This window comes from Hesperophylax consimilis, chromosome 12 (assembly GCF_061612785.1).
Source record: "Hesperophylax consimilis isolate HC1 chromosome 12, BYU_Hcon_1.0, whole genome shotgun sequence".
NCBI classification, from domain to species: domain Eukaryota; kingdom Metazoa; phylum Arthropoda; class Insecta; order Trichoptera; family Limnephilidae; genus Hesperophylax; species Hesperophylax consimilis.
Window position 1 is genome coordinate 2,682,164 of NC_142847.1, and position 17,178 is coordinate 2,699,341.

Sequence of the window (17,178 nt, forward strand, 5' to 3'; positions counted from 1 at the left end):
CAAACAAACAAACTTTTGCATTTATAATATTACATATACATAGTTGGGATAGTTAGATTACATATTGTTTTAAAATTGAGAAGGTACAAATATTGGTGTATGTTTTGTTGCGTAAGTACCTAGTTATTAGTCCTATGTGCTAGAACACAGTACCAAACATGTTTGTCATAACAAGCAGTTTTTTTATAACAAGTTACTTGAACCAATCATTGACCTTACAAAACGGGTTTTTGCATTAAGTACCTTGTCGCTCAGCCTTGCAGTCTCAAATAAAAACATGTTTAAAAAATGCGAGATGCTCTATTATGATTTGAACTGAGTCAGTTATGTGACTTTGATTTTTAAAATGTAAGTAGATATTGTGAGAAATAATATTATTGTTCAGTATTGTTAAAAATATACATAAATATTTCTTTATATTAACTCCACACAGTATACCTTGAGAAAATTATGTAATTTTCGTAGATGCTGTGTGGAGGGTCTTTTCGTGGAAAGGAAGTAGTAAACCTGGGTCTTAACCCAGCACCTCAATGATTTTTTTATTATTTTTATAAACTTGAATCATCATTATAACCCGATAGTATAGACTTCATGGAGAGCCCACAATCAGTTTTAGAATTTTCCGCCAGCCCACCCTCTCACCGGAGCGTCTCGAAAATTGATGCCTAAACGCAACACTTGGAGGTAACCCCCCTCAGCAAAATTTATGTCAACTATGGGAAAAATGCATTCAACTGTATGATTTATATTGATAATATAAAATAAATAATTTCCTTTGTTTATAATTCAATGAAAAAAATATTAATGGAAAATATGCAAAATAACAAAAAAAACATTGTAGAATGATGAAAACTAACCAAATCTAAGCAAATTATTCTCTAAGTGATACCGTTCGAAGCAGTCAAAATAAAGGGCGCGGTTGCAGGCCGGGCACCGATAAACCGTTGGATTTTTTTTGCACAGAACACAACTAATACGAGATTCGCCACGATATGGCAAATGAAATTCTTGCATTCGAGGCACACGATTCCCATCTTCTACGCCATGGTCTTCTTCCTTCAAGCGAGATTCTCCGAATTCGGCATTGACCTGATTTGGAAAAGACAATAAAAGCGTACGGGTAACCTCTACACGGATTGCCTTCTGGGAAAGTTTTCTCTGTCGCCTAGTCATCTAGTTTCCCATATCATGCTCGTACTTCCTCCTGGAGCATTGCAACTTCCATCCATTTATAAGAGCTCTGCTGAGGCAAGATACAAATAAAGGCCAGTACCACTTCTTTGACCAAACGTTGACCCGATAATTTTGTATACCATTATCATGGAGGTCTACTCCACCCGTTCCCAAATTATAATTTCGTATTGGCGACGGGCAATCGATTTTTTTTTAATGCATCCTTCAAAACTTTGAATTTTTTTTCTTTCTTCAATTTTTACCAACGCTGCACTTGACTTACAGGCTCCATTAGATCATAGTTCGAGGCCACTGTTACTTCACGGTTGTCCTGCCAACGGCATACGAGGATTTGGTTATCTACGTCTACCAGCGTATAAGAGCGGTGAGAGTTACACTTTGGCTAGGTAAATGAACGCTATGCGCAAGGGAAATATAAAAGAAAATGTTGCCTGAAAAACTTGCCTTCAAGCTTCAAGGTTAGGGAAGCGAACTGGCTTACTTATGCCAGTAGCGCACATTCTCTTATCCTTCAGGATACACATCAAACGGTGAGATGTGAAGAAATTGTCCATAAATAGCTCATGGCGTGCGGGGAACTCTATATATTCCATCATGGACAGTACGACGGACGATCCCTAACCTAATTAGGGGTCAGATGTATCAGATGCTTCGGAATACGGCATCGCTTGGATTAGGTAGCCTTCATAGGAAGCAAGACACCAAATCTTGTAGCCAAATTTGATTGGCTTATTCTTAATGTACATCTTGCAAAAATGTCAACCGAAATATGGCACCATTTGCTCGTTGATGGAAAGTTTGTGTGCAAAAATACCAAATTGAAGATTTGTTACGTTCAGCATGTTGAACAACGGACGAATCTACATTGAAAGATGGAACGATTAACGTTAGTCGAAGAATAATAAATATAAAAAAGTTTATGTTATGGCTACTATACCTTAGCCATTCTTTCAGTTTTATCTAGATTGTTGTTATCGCAAAAATATATATAGCGCTTTATAAGCTCGAAACGTGGACATTTGATTCCTTTTTTGATGATGCTTACACCCATGTTGGGTCAGACGAATAATAATTTGTGGTAGATGGTAATGTATTGTAGCCGATCAACATAAGAAAACCAAGAAAACGCTTCAATTCGTATATATCTAACTGGAATTCGGTATTGTTTTTAAATCGAGCGTATTTGATCGTAAGAATTAACTGAAGCACTTCGTCGTCAAAGTATAATGAAAACAATTGGATAGCATTATGCACGACATTCAGCGATTCAGGAACACAACAGATATGGTTGGTGTTTCTTTTCAATGCTTTAGACCACTTTTGTTTACAGTGAGACTTCTTTTTGTACTGTAGTTTTGATTTTTTGGCTGGTGGTCCATTTGAAATAAATATTTGCAAGGTATTACGACTCGCACCAAACGATGTCGAAGGCTGATTCCAGTCAAGGTCATTAGTGAATTCATCTGGTTCATGCTCATCATGGCATGACTCATCTTCTTAATCCTAAAAATCACTACAAAACCGTATTATTTGAAGGCAAGCTAAGCAAAAACTTATGTAAACACTGTCACAGCTAACCTCCAAAGGTTGCGCGCAGGCATCACCTGATTTCAGTCACATCTAGCGGTCAACTTATGCGTATAATACTATGTTGAAATAGTGTTGCCGACCATTTAATCTTTTGATAACAATATGTTATTCACACTTTTTTTTTTTTTCGTTCAAATTTTTTTTTTTTTTTTTTTAAATTGGTCTATTTTTAGGGCTGTAGTAAAAAAATAATTAAAAATAGAATTATTAATAAAATTTATTAATTTATGTTAATTATTGGAAGCTATCATACCAATCTATGGGATTTAGCTTTATTTACAGTGAAAAAAAATTATACTTTTCATCTATTTTTTTGATGCCTATAGACATCGTCATGGAGGTAATGGGTTAAAGAGACCCATGTTATAGGAGGGAAGAAAAACAGTGCTAAAGAGATCGATGACGCTAGTTCTGAGCATCGTCCATAGAAATAAAGGTAAAATAAGGACAGCACTTCCACCAGACACCTGTACTCTAAATATTTCAATACGCTTGTTAAGATAATCTATCAAAGTCAAGAGTAAAGGGTTTTTCAGGTATTTGGGGCTCCAGACCAGAGGTGGCCGCCAAATTTAACCTATTCTACAGGGTTAGCAGTTGTGTACCGTACTATTCTACCACACAATTTTTATTTTTTAAATCATCACATTCATGTTATTATATTTTATTTATTTTAATAAGGAAACAAACTTTCAATGTCCAACTTTTTATGTAAGAGTGGCACATAGTCATCATAAGCAGCTTGGAAGAAGTTTCCTGCCACAGGGTTACCAAGGTTGTATTTCTCTGCAAACTTGGCAATTAAGAAATTACCTCTACCAACTCCACTCCTGAAAAGAAAAATAATTAAGTGGAGATAATTAAGTGCAATACACTTAACACATTTCAAGCGGGCGAAAATAGGGTCCCATTCGAAAAAATTGATTTTTCTTTAAACCGCTATATCTTCGAAAAAAAAATTTTTTTACATACTAGTCACCCCACCCCAACTATAAAAGCACTGTCAAAATGAAGATAAAGCCTACTTTGTAGCAACTCCGTGAACTCAAGTTAAAGTCAGTTTTGAGATATTTAATGATTGTGATTGATGAATGTGTAAAAAATGATTGTATTTTAAATAGATAAGAAATCAAAACCAGAGTAGAAACCACGACGAAAGGTTCTATTAACCCTTGGAATGCCATCCTCCCTCAACCTAGAATCCATCCTCCTTAGGATGCCAGGGGTAAAATGCCAATCGCCATCCGTACACCGGTTGACACCATTTTCCTAATAACTTACTTGTGTTGATGAATGAATGTGTTAGAAAATTGTACCTTCTTACAAGATAATGTGTTTATATATTTATAAAAATAGTAGATAATCTACCATGATAAGTTTCCCAAGAATAACTATTTAAAATCATAGAATAGTTTTTTTTTCTCAGACATGTTACAAAGTGGTTTTTGTTTAATTTTTGCAGGTATGAAAAGTTAAACAAAATTTGGTCAAGAAAATTTTTAGAATTTTATGAAATGGAAACCTTTAAAATGCACCAAACATAAGATGAAAAATTTTCTACAATTCAGGTCAAACCACGAAATTCTGACTTTTAAAGAATACGTAAAAAAAAGAAGCTTATTATTTTGAGATGCTAATTAAAAACATTCAAGAAAGGCTAAAGTTTTTCACTGAACATTTTAGAAAACAGAACAGACACGATTGGATATTATTTTTTTAAATATTTTATATAGCCAAGTTGGCCATACGAATAGGCTCGCGGGCTCAGCTAGAATAATATTCTGACATTTGCAAGGCGAATAAGAAATATTTTAGTAGGCATCGTGTTACAAAATACAATAAAACCGGGGAAAGTGCGGTGAACTACTAGAGAATTCATGGTGGATTCGTTGGCACATTGCATACAAACACACAAACATCGATAATCTGCATTGGATTTCTTGGCACACCAAGGGTTAACAGTTTTTAAAAAAGGTGGCCTTCAAAGGTATCGATCTGTAACTGTGTTTGTGAATAATCAGATGATACATTTTCTAGCTATTCTTAATTATTAAGAGTAGAAGTGTGGACTCTAACCACAGAGACACCAGAGATGAAACTAGACTTTTGAGGTAATTTGTTGTACTTGGTAGAGGTCGGTAACCAGAAAAAACAGAACTAGGTTAGGTTACTTTAATATATCTAAGTTAGGTTAGGTTGAGTTTTTTTGAAGTGAAACTTCTTTAGGCGCGTAATGGATTTTCGGGGACGGAGTAAAACCGAGTCAGGATCGACACGAAAATGCGGGTACCCCCACCACCGCTCACCGTTCACTGTCCCTCTCTCACCATATGCGCTTGTTGAGGTGGGGGAGCCGCTCACGAACGTTCTCTCTCTTCTCTTCTTTCCTCTCTCTCAGACACCAGCGAACTGCGCCACGCCAAGCATCAGCTGCTTGGTTAGTATACTGCGTCGTGAGTGTAATACGAGTGAAATACGTAATTGATTGTGGTTCATACGGTTTGGTACAGAATTTCAGTGTTAAAAATGAGTAGTGACGAGATAGAGGTGATGAACACATCATTGTCATTGTAATTTCTTTGTAATTTTTAATTGTAATATTGTTATTTATGTAATATTGTATACTTGTGAATAAATTGAAAATTTTTGGAACTATACATTAATCGAACGTCATTCATCTATAAGAAAATATTAGAAAAAGCAAATCCATGCTTCGTCGTTGAATTATTTAACCTCTAATTTTCAAACTAACCTAAGAGAGAAAATAGAGATGATGAAATGAAAATAGAGAGAGAGGAATACTAGAAGTTTCACTTCTGTCTTGCGTAGGCTTGACACACCCACTTTTTTGTTCATTATTTTTCACTTTTCTTCATTGTTCTGTTTTGATACTGTTCTATTTTGTCATGGAACCGTGGAAGTAATGACAAAAGACTGGAAAATTCTCAACGCTATCAAAAATCCACTATTTATAAGATAAAGAAAGTTTATTTCTCACCTATTGGTACGCTTTTCCTCTGTGAATTCAATCTTGGCGGGCTGTTTGTAGACAAGGAACACTTGGCGATGCAGCCCAGTGTCTTTAGGAGGCCCGCTACCGATATACTCCGACAGGGTGTCGCCACTGGCAATGTCCTTACCCGGGATGTTAACAACCAGCCAGTGTTGCCACTCTCGGAATATTGGATTATCGCGAGACGGCGAATCGGGGTCTGTAAAATTCAATAAAAGAATTAATTAAGAAATCTCGATGCCTACAAACTTGGATCGTTAATTTTGCTCTCGTCAATTCTTATGAACTCTAATCAATCTGGTTGAATCATGCATCACCCATGATAGGTGTAAGTAAATTGTCGCTATATGAGGTTTACACCTAAGAACTGGAAATGATACAAGCAGCTAGAATTTCACAAGAGACAATCAGTACACAAAGGTAACACTTCAGTCCCTTTACCTTTTACACCCTTTAAAAACCTGATTGAATATGCTTCATCAATTGTTTGTAATTAACAGTCCATATATTGTGGTTGACAAGCCATTGAGCGTTGACACAGTGTTTTGGCTTTGAGTCACTAATAAGTAACTCATCTTATATCATAACCAGATTAAAACCAAAAAATGCCCATCAAGTACCTAAGAGTCAATATTTTTTTGCATGTCAATTAGAAATACAATATGAATTTATCTTACCACTCATGCAGAGGGTGTACAAAGCGCCATCTTCTACATCCCAATCTACAGTAGGAACTTCCATAACCATGGTAGGAGTCAGCTCATTGCCTTCCGCAACCTCAATGTTACTCGGAAACATGATCTTCAATGGAAAATAATATTTAATGTGAATGTTTGTTTACTTTATTTCAAAATTATATAATAATCATTACAATTAGGTAGTCACCTACAATAATTAACGAAACATATAACTATTGAGAGAATAATATTATGATAAAAGTAATGTAATGTATAAAAACAATAATCCCTCTTTACTGAATATTTAAAAAATTTTACCTTGGCAAGTTTTTCCGGCGCGATAGGTACCATATCAGGCACAACTTCATGTTTTTGAAAAATCTTAGCTACATCCTCTGGGGTGATAGCAATACTCATTGCCATACATCCTACGATAATTTAAAATCATATAAATATTTAAAGAACAATATTGCATTATCCCTTAGAAAACAGCTAATACTTTAAAAAAACATTCCAAATATGTAAAATAATTTTAATTTTATTTGGAATTCAATAGCACTAAATACTTCATAGTGCAAGGTAAATATATTTGACTTGGAACTGCAATAGCAGTTAGCTGCATTCCAGGGGTTAAACTCAAGGTCAAGGTACATACATTTTACTTAAATCAAATCAAATCAAAAATTATTTATTGTAAAATAAAAATTACAAAAGGTGTAGCTTATGGGTAGACCCCATTTCTTTCAGCTAACCACATTTATTTAATTACAATGTTTATATAATATTATTTGTTTAATTATAATAATTACAATGTTCATTCAGATAAAATAACAATATACCAATGAAAAAATAAAAAAATACAAATATATATACCAATAAAAATAGGCGTTTCATTTACGTGAGGTATTCACTCAATGTGTATGTGTAGTGACATTTATTAACAAGGAAAGTGTTTAGTAACGATTTGAATTTGTGTGTATCTTGTATTTGTTTAATGTTATGTGGAAGGTTGTTATATACTTTAATGGCCATGTAGTATGGTCCTTTTTGGAATATTGTTTTGTTCGCTTTTGGTATTAGTAAGTTTTCTGTGAGCCTTGTAGCGTATTTATGTGTTGAGTTTTTTAGTGGGAACTTGTCTGTAGATGATCGCACTAACATGCATTAATTTAATTAACAAAATTAATTTAATTGAAATGTAGAAACAAACCTGTGAAAAACACAGCACTGTAGATTAAACGCCCCATCTTGCTGGAATGCTAATAATTCATTCAACTACCTTCAAAGACAATCCTAACCGGAATGGGCTTTTATACATCTCAGAATGTCATACAACCCTGGTAGACGCAGCATAAAAATGATTAAATATGTAATTCATGTCAATTACTGTAAATGTTGTGAATTAAAAATATTGAAAAACTATCAATCATCAAAAAATCATAAGCATTAAAAAAAACTATGAGAATAAGGCCTATCACACATGGGAATATTCACAAGCAAATCGAGTTTTGTATGCACAGCATATTCGTCACTCAGGGGTTTCCGCTGTAATATTTTGCCATAGTTTGTACACAACGTGACGTGTCGACTACGAGCTAGAGTCGTGCGAACTCTACTGACAGTGCGGGCGTACACTACAAGAGTCGCAAACGCATCTATTGTACTCATTTGACGGAATGGCGTCCGAGCATGATTTAAATGTAAAATTTGTTCTGGAGATGGAAAAATATCTATTTTATAGAAGGTGGGTCGGTGTATTATCGAAGGATTTTAACCAACGATTCCTGAGCATATCTGGAGTAACAAATATAGATGCCATTTTGCTGTCATTTGTAATACATAATATACAGGTTTCGTATTTGTATTTGTATTTGACTGACTAAATAAAACAAATGAATAAATTTGCCTATAATTTTCCAATATCAAAATGACAAAAAACCAATGTACAAACTTTGGGGAAATAGTACAGTATAATTATTATTCGAGTTGCGCCATGTTTGGAAACAAGCATTAAAGAGTAGTACAGGGTGCAGCAAAACAGACAGTGCAGTTTTGAACAGCCAGTAAATCTCGTGTAGTGGGGGTAGGAACCTGGGAGGGGTCTCATTGTGTCGGGAGGGTCGTGCTGTTTTCAGTAGTTTCCATGGTTTGGTCCAGACAACACCGGGGCTTCGCCGTCTGCACGTTTCTTGAAAATGGTCATTCTTTCGTCACCACACAGTGGGCCTTCTGGCTGCAATTTGCAACTTCTTCCTGTGGAGCTACCTGAAGGAAAATGTTTTTAAACATCGGCCTCACACCTCAAGGTGAAGAAGAACTCAAGGATCGAATTCGGGAGGAAATCGCCGTTATACCCATCGAGATGTGCCACAATGCGGCAGAAATCGCCTTCATCAATGTATTGCTGCTGGGGGCCATCAACTTTCTGGTGTCATCTTCAGGCATGATGTACTGAATAAAATAAAATAAACTCCATTTCTGTAAGTTGCGCCAGAGTGTTTTAATAGCCCTTCAAAACTGCACTGTCTATTTTGCCGCACCCTGTATATCAGTAGGGGACTTATGGTGCATCGCAGTCAAGTAGCTTGTAAATATCTCCTTGTGCAATGGGCCCCTTGTCACAACTAGGATTTCAACTCGAAACGTCTGCTACCTGGGCATCTGCTTTACCACTGAGCTATCGTGTCAACCTTCAGACCTGACCAGTTCTTACAACAGTTTTTTTTTTTAAATTTAATAATAAAGATAATACATTGATTCACATATATTCATTGCAGAGAAAAGCGGAAGACAGTCTGACAGTTTACATGATAGCTCAGTGATTAGAGCAGATGCCTGGATAGCAAAAGATCCCATAAGATCTTAAATCTTGTAGCCATCTTGTGCTTAAACCTTTTTCATTCAATTTTATTTTTTAAGTAGTGTCACCCAAAGTAAGCCCTTGGTCTATAAGAACCTAATATACTGAGAATGACACTGCAGATTTTTAATTGAACAGTTATCATGATTGCCTTTCCGCTTTGATGCACAACAATAATTGAAGACCCCAAGGCAAGAAGTTGTTAACTTACATTTTCGTAAAAAATGAGTTAGAATGCTCTCTAAACTAATTCGCATACGCTCTTTCCAATGAACACCATGCCAGAGCTTAAAAACGGCAAGAACATGCTTAAATCAATGTGATGAACATGTTAACTACGTGTTTCTGTGACATTAAGTTGATAAAATAAGGGCAAGAACTTGTTAACTACTAAGTTAGCAAGTTCTTGCCGTAATTCTGTAATTAACAACTTCTTCCCATCTACATTGGCTTAGATTTTTATGGTTAACATGTTATTCACTCACTTTGACGTTTACCTTGGTGGTTTTAAAAAGTTTTGCAGTGCACGTTTTTTATTTAAAAATCATCGAAAATGAGTTCCAGAGGTGAAAAAATGGTGAAGATGTGTCAAAAATTGATCAGGGAATCAGGTAAGCTGTATAAAACATTATCGCTCATCTTAATTTATCCTTAAAGTAGTTTGAAAATGGGTGGATCATTTTTGTTTTGGTGTTTTTCTGTCTAAAAGTCAACAATTTTTTATTGTAATGCTTATTAATTTGTTTCAGGAAGTGTTCAAGAGTCCACTAATTTAGTACAACCTGAGAAGCATTTAGAAATACCTCAAAATAATGTAATTTTAATGGATGGTAAATGCAAAAAAAAAAGTTTTACTCTGTGACTCTGAATATTCTTTTATGTTTTCTTATGTTTTGAATTCCTTCATTAATGCTTTACAATATTTCGTTTCAGAAAGTGTTCAAGACTCTTTGACTGGTGTTGAGTTTGGGATATTATTAGGAATACCTCAACATGATGTCATGTTAATGGAAGGTAAACTTAAAAATACTTTATTGTGACACTAAATTCTTTTGAACATTGAACTAAAAATGATTATTTTATTGTACTTTGTATTTTCAGAAGATAATCAGAGGAGTCTAGAGTATATCGCTACTACCACTGGTACAGGAGATATAATTTTGGAATACGTACAACAAGATGAGATACTCAATACTTTAAATCAAACTGGTGAGGATAAGGCTTTATAACTTGAATTGAATTTTATTTTACTGATTTGAATGTAATGAAGATTAAATTATTATTTTCAGATGCAGCTCTTGCTGTGGAAAGCAGTGTAGGACAATATACTGAGGACGCTGAAAGCGAAATTGAAAACAATTTAAACGTTTCTGATATAGAAAACAGTCATTAAGAAGGTAATTTGTATTGCTGTACCTAGGTATATAATTTCAGATTAACTTAAAAAAAAATCATTTTTGACTGTTCGCTAACTGATATGAATGTGTGTATTATTTTCAGGCACTAAAAAGAGTAGGAAGAGGCCCAAGCTAGGGCGAGCAAGAGAAATAGCGCGGGACGCTAGGATGAGAGGTGATTCTTATGTTAATTATAAAAAAAGCCTTAAACCTGCTAAAACACCAAAACTGGAAGAAAATCTTTGTGTTAGCAACTGCAGATTGAAATTTAATTCAAGATTTAATGCCGAAGTTAGGCAAAAACTCTTTCTAGAGTTTTATTCACTACATTCAGAAGCCCAATCAACTTTGTTATTGAGATCGATGAATATTAAAAATATAACCAGGATCACTTCGGCCAAACGATCCTGCAATATTACTTACTCTGTTTCAATACAAGGAATTAATGAACAAGTTTGCAAACCAGCCTTACAATCCATTTGCCAAATAGGTAGAGGCAGATTAGATATTTCGAGGAGAAAAGTAGCTGCAGGAGTTTTATCACCAGCAGTAAGTCACAGAGGTCGCCACTGCACGAGGCCTAACAAAACACCAGATAACCAGCTTAAAGAAGTAAGAGAACACATCAATATGTTCCCTGCAGAAGCTTCACATTATTCCAGGAACAAAAATCCCCATAAATTGTACCTCGCATCCGATTTGTCAATCCCAAAACTGTATGAGCTCTATAATATGTTTTGTGGAGAAAAAGAGTATGCCCCTGTTTCGTTGAATCGTTACACTAGGATCTTTACAGAGGATTTCAACTTGTCGTTTGGTGTGCCTAAGACAGACACTTGTGGGACTTGCGATAGCAAAAAATCTGACCAAGTTCATGTAAATATGTATAAAGCTGCATTTGAAATGCAAAAACATGATAAGAAAAAGGCATCTGAACTTTATACACAATACAAAAAACACTATCGGAAAAAAGGTTAACTTTCAAATAGGAATTCGCTGGATAAGAGTGGAGGAATTCGGGATTTATAAATATCGAAAATCACTCTCCGAAGAAGAGCCTTGGAAAGAAGTTTAGAAGAGAAAGAAGAAGGATCTTAAAAAAAAAAGTTTGAAACATTATCTTCCCCGCCAATGCTGTCATCAAAAGTGAGAGATAACAAAGAAATCGATGCGGCCAAATGGAATGTTATCCAAAAATTGTAACCATACCTGGATGAGTTTTATCGTGGATTTTTTAAAAGTCTCACATGCAAAAATTTTAAAAAATTGACACATGCTCTGCTACCTTTTCTTTTCAATAATAATTATTATTTAGTTAGGTACTTTATATCAAAAAAAAGTTTAATTTGTTTGATTAAATAAAACAACAAGAATTTAACATGTTCTTGCCTTTCAATTCTGTATCTTCCTCACCTATCCCTGAAGATGGCATGAACATGTTAACTACATATTTTTGTAGAAAACATGTTTATTTTAACTTTTAGACTGCAAAACTACTTAATATTACTAAATGTAATGTAAATTTGGTTTGTTTACTACACCATGAAGGATCAGCACATTGTATATGACATTCAAATAAAAAATTATAAGTCAAAACGCAAAAGTCTAAATATCTCAGAATGCCTTCAATGTAAGTTAACAACTTCTTGCCTTGGGGTCTTCAATTGATGCTTTGTTTGCATGATTTACATGTTTATAAGTGGTTATTTGTAAAAAAAACATGCCTTTACATCACAGTCATTGGTAAATGTTTACATTGTAATAAATAAAAATCTAGTACATACCTGCGTAATTAAAATTCGAAGACAAAATTGGTATAATTATTTATTAATGACATGCAACTGACAAGAGTATTTCAAATACACGGGAATTAAAATATGAATTTTCAAAACGTCAAGTATTACATTTTTTCAAAATCAATTTCTTTGTTTTCTGACTTCTTTGGCTTTAGACGCTCTTTTTCCTTGAGCTATAAATAAAATACAGATTTTTTATTTATTTATTGATACATGGGCATACATTTTCTTGGATGATTATGGCATTCAGTTAACTACATCCAATAAGTCAGGGCTACTCAAACTAGGAGCTTTTAATCCATGACGAGTACATGTGAAATAAAGCATTTGATGTAGTACCTACTCAACACATATTCCTTGGTGGAAAAAAAAAGTATAGTGGTCTCAGTGAGAGGTTGTATATAAAGTCATCGTTCTAGTATGTTCTGTCTTTTTCAATTTTGTACACGACATTTGAGAAGGAAGAGGACGATCGTCAATGACATACAACCTCTCTCTGGAACTACTATACCTGTAGCAAAAACCCTATAATATTAATAATATGTACAATATTTGGTGGCGGTGTTTTGCGCTTTCTAATTTGTATTTTGATCAATATTGATGAAAAAAAAAATGTTCCAAAAAGTAGATTAGACGTAAAACGTGGATTACATCATGAAAATATAATTCTAAAAAATTTAAGGTTAATTCAGCAAAGCAGTGTTATTTTGATTTAGCATTCTGTGTTCAAGTTGAAGTTATAAATCATTGTCAATGTTGACGATTCAAACAAATTTTTGGATTTATTTATATGACACCTCACGAGAGCGCCCCTTTCTGTACAGTGTAAAGGAAGGGGAGCTATGTCGCCGCCCGGTTGTGCAGCATTGTGAGGCAGGTTAAGATAGGGGCTGTAGGAAAGGATTACAGGAAGGAGGAAAAATTCATAAAGTTTTGAATAATCGAATATATTAAATATATTCATATGTAGTATTCATATTTTTTTTATACATTAATATTATTAAATATATAGAAATCTTTTTGTAAAAATCTCAGAATTACATACATGGGTATTTTATTACCTTTCTAAACCATCAAAGACAGAGTTAATAGCCGCTGTAATATGTTTTTATGAGGTCATATGTGGGTTAGCTAATTTTTTTTTTTTTTCGATTTCTCTAATTTACTAACACACTTCTGCTGGGAAAGGTAGTTCTACCCGTTCGGTCGATTGATACTTAGCGCCGGAAAAAATCATGCCCATAAAAGGAATGGTAAACTACAGATGAGGGGGAAATAAGAGGGGGGAGACGAAACAGGAAGGGAAGCGGGAACACACAGCGAGACTGCACTTGAGTTGGAAATAAACTCCTCACTTCAGCGCAGAGAGCCGTGGACGAGCCGCCATCCGCTGTGTGGTTATTATTACCCACACATAGCGGCAAGGCCAAATGCAGTTGTACTCTAAACTCTGAAGGGTTGAACCACGCTGCGACGAGAAAAGCAACACAAATGTCCCACATCAGTAAGCGCTTTTAAATATATGGTACCTCTAACAATCGTAATGAAACAGAGCCAGTAACTTCTTGCGTACAATTGTTCCTTCTAATAGTTAATAATTTTGTAATAATATGCATAACCTTTTTTTTTTTTTTTTTTAAATTTATTAAAAAAAGAAAGACAAACATTCCCAGGTTACGAATAACCCAACAATGTTTGAAAATCTCCTAATACCACCACAGAAAGCCGAAAATGTTGCTTGTGTTGTGATGGAGGACTTAGCCAGCCGAGGAATCGAACACGCGACGCTCGGGTGAGACCCAAGCGCTATGCCCACTCAACCACTGACCGGTCACCTTGTTGCCAAATAAATCGTATATCAGTATAACTGTATACAGTGGTTCATTTTGATGGTTGAAAGATGGCCCGAACTCGCGATACCTGTATCCCAACTAACTATAGTATTGTTTAACATCATAAAACTCTGCAGTAACTTCAAGAGACAAGTGGATCCTTGCACAAAAACTGTATATGAGTAAAATAAATTCCAAAATTTCAGAGTATTGGAATGAAAAAATTGACTCTGAGCGAACCAACCTACCAAGTCTCTGGAACTCAATGAAGACTTATTTCCGAAGTTCCTATTGCAAAGGAGATAGATTACCCCGAATTTCTTCTCAAAGTTTTTTCGGTAAAAAATTAAATCCATTCTTGCCTATACATCTGCCAATAATCACTGTTAATTCTAAAGGAAATTTTTCTTCCTTCAAACTCACAACGCTGGAAGAGTTAAAAAGGTAGTTCTACCTTTTGCGCCGGCCTCATTTCAATGGCAGAAAAGACGGAATTATTCAATGTTTTAATATAATAATAATAATAATAATAATAATGATTTATTGTCTTCTTTTCTTATTAACACATAGATATAATGATATCCTCACTGGGATCTCCCGTGCTGAGGATGTCATTTACATATTATAATTTAATTATAAGAAATTAATATTACAACAAAGTATAATGTAGTATATATATATTTTTTAAGTAATTTTAAAATAAGTAAGGTACTGTTTTTTGGTATAGTTCAGTTGATTCTGTTTTAGTCTGTGTTTGATTTCAGTAAATTTTCTATTTCAGATCTTCCTATGTTAAGTATCCAGCTTTTTATTTCAGATTTAAATGTGTTGAGGTTTTTAAGTGTGAGTGGTATTTTGTTGTAGAGTTTAATACTGTGATATAAGAAGCTTTTTTGCCCAAAAGTTGTATTTGTAATTATTTGTTGGATAAGTTTTTGATCATGAGATCTAGTGTTTCTATTGTACGTGTTTGTTGTTATTTCTTGTGTTTTGTGTTTATGAATGTAAATGAGTATAGTTTTAGAATATAGTTGTTTAATAGACATGATGTTAAGATTGGTGAAGATTTCGTTAGTGCTAGTTCTTACAGGAACTTTCAGTATAATTTTCATTATGGCTTTTTGAGATTTAATAAGTGGATTTAGTATGTTTTTATTTGCACTGCCCCTAAAAAATATATTTATATTTATATTTATTTATATTTATATTATGAATATTATATACCAATCTCTTTGTAAAGGTCCCAGCTATATTTACTTAGGGTCCGTTCAAGTATTACGTAAGCAGATTTATTACAATTATTTACCCCCTCTTCCCCCTTGTCACCAAAAGTAAGCAAAGCTCTTTTTTTCTCAAAGGACCTTAATTTTCGTCCAGAGACAGCGTAGAGCCAGTGCAAAAAATACCCACCAGAAATGTGTTAACATAGAATAAGGAATATAATTTCACATAAAACCCATTAAAATGTATGAGAGAAAACCAAAGTGCACAACTCATCAGAATCAAACCCATCCCATGCAAAGTTATTTTGACTGTAACTGACTACAACAACTTAATTAATTTTTGTGCAAACTTGTCCTAAATTTATTGATGAAGTAAAAATGCCACAACTTTTTTTGTTTTTGTATCCCTAAGGATCGCGCATCGCATATATAAAATTCGTTTCTCTGAATATAACTAGCTAGGTATTTTGGGGAAACAACATAAATATGGTAGATAATATAATATTTTTATAAATATACTAGTGGGCCCCGCAATGGTTCACCATTGCTAATGTCTTTCTCGGGCGTCTCTGACTTCTTCCACCATTCACTACTGTATACCACAATGTTACTAACTAACCACCACGCCGTTTCCCGCAGGGGTAGGCAGAGGACGGACCGCCAAACAACTCGGTCTTGGCACACACTTCTTGCCTCATTCACATTCATACATCGTCTCATACATACTCTTCTATTATTCTGAATCTTGACATGGCTCGACTCGAGTAACTGATTCACATGATCGTGCCATGTCTTCCTTGGTCGTCCCCGACTTCTGCTACCATTTGCATTTGCATCATATATCCTCCTCACACTTTTTTCTTCGCTAATTCGCTCTACATGCCCAAACCATCTAAGCATCCCTTTCTTGATCTCACTCATTACACTGCACTCTTTGCGGATCTCCACATTTATTTATTGAATAATGGCAATACATAATATTAATCATTTTGTACATATTTTGACTGCAGTTAAAAGCTTTATAGTTATTTTGGTCACACGGATTAATTTTTAAAAATTTGCCTTCTTCAGGAGAAACACAATAACACTTGATTCAATAAAGTTGTGTATAAAAACACTTGACTCAATAAAGCTGTGTATAAATTGAATTTATTTATGAACGTTAAATTCATAGATATCCAAATTGATAGACAAGCCCATCGGAAAGGGGAACAAACCAAGTGCGCAGAGCGGGGAGGCGGCATGACCGTGTCCCTTTCTGTGATTTGTCAATAAATGAAACTGACAGTATACAGGCAACTCGCATTGTTATACGACTATTTAGTCCTCGAAAATAAAATCTGCTTGTAAATTACTAGTACTTTTAACAATGGCGGGCAAATTGCTCTCTGCGTTACTACAACTCCCAAATTGGGTAAACAAAAGTTCGGACTTAATTCCAAAATCGAATATTTAGTTAGACACTTTTACAAAAGCATCGCTACGTAACCCGATTTGTAGACACTTTGGTTAAAAACGAACATTCAGTCCCTGCACAGAAAAGTTCCACAATGTACTGTTTTTTTTTTTTTTGTCTGTTTATTTAGTTTTAAAAAA

At 34.6% G+C, this 17,178-nt stretch overlaps 1 protein-coding gene across 1 annotated transcript; it reads right to left on the bottom strand.

Annotated features, from left to right (window-relative positions):
* Window positions 1-3,457: 3,457 nt before the first annotated feature.
* On the bottom strand, window positions 3,458-6,891 carry LOC149419008 (protein D2-like). Its single transcript, XM_089637917.1, has 4 exons — window positions 6,793-6,891; window positions 6,475-6,598; window positions 5,783-5,996; window positions 3,458-3,614 (listed from the first exon to the last, which is right to left on the bottom strand). Exons 1-4 carry the CDS (start codon window positions 6,889-6,891, stop codon window positions 3,458-3,460), a joined length of 594 nt encoding a protein of 197 aa, XP_089494043.1.
* Between the last annotated feature and the right edge of the window lie 10,287 nt (window positions 6,892-17,178).

What these genes read in the sequence shown, in the direction of transcription:
- LOC149419008 (XM_089637917.1), bottom strand. Translation starts at nt 6,891, where the DNA reads ATGAGTATTGCTATCACCCCAGAGGATGTAGCTAAGATTTTTCAAAAA. An exon ending in CGCCGGAAAAACTTGCCAAG is followed by an intron (nt 6,599 to 6,792) that starts GTAAAATTTTTT and finishes TTTCCATTGAAG; the next exon opens with ATCATGTTTCCGAGTAACAT. An exon ending in GTACACCCTCTGCATGAGTG is followed by an intron (nt 5,997 to 6,474) that starts GTAAGATAAATT and finishes TGAATTTTACAG; the next exon opens with ACCCCGATTCGCCGTCTCGC.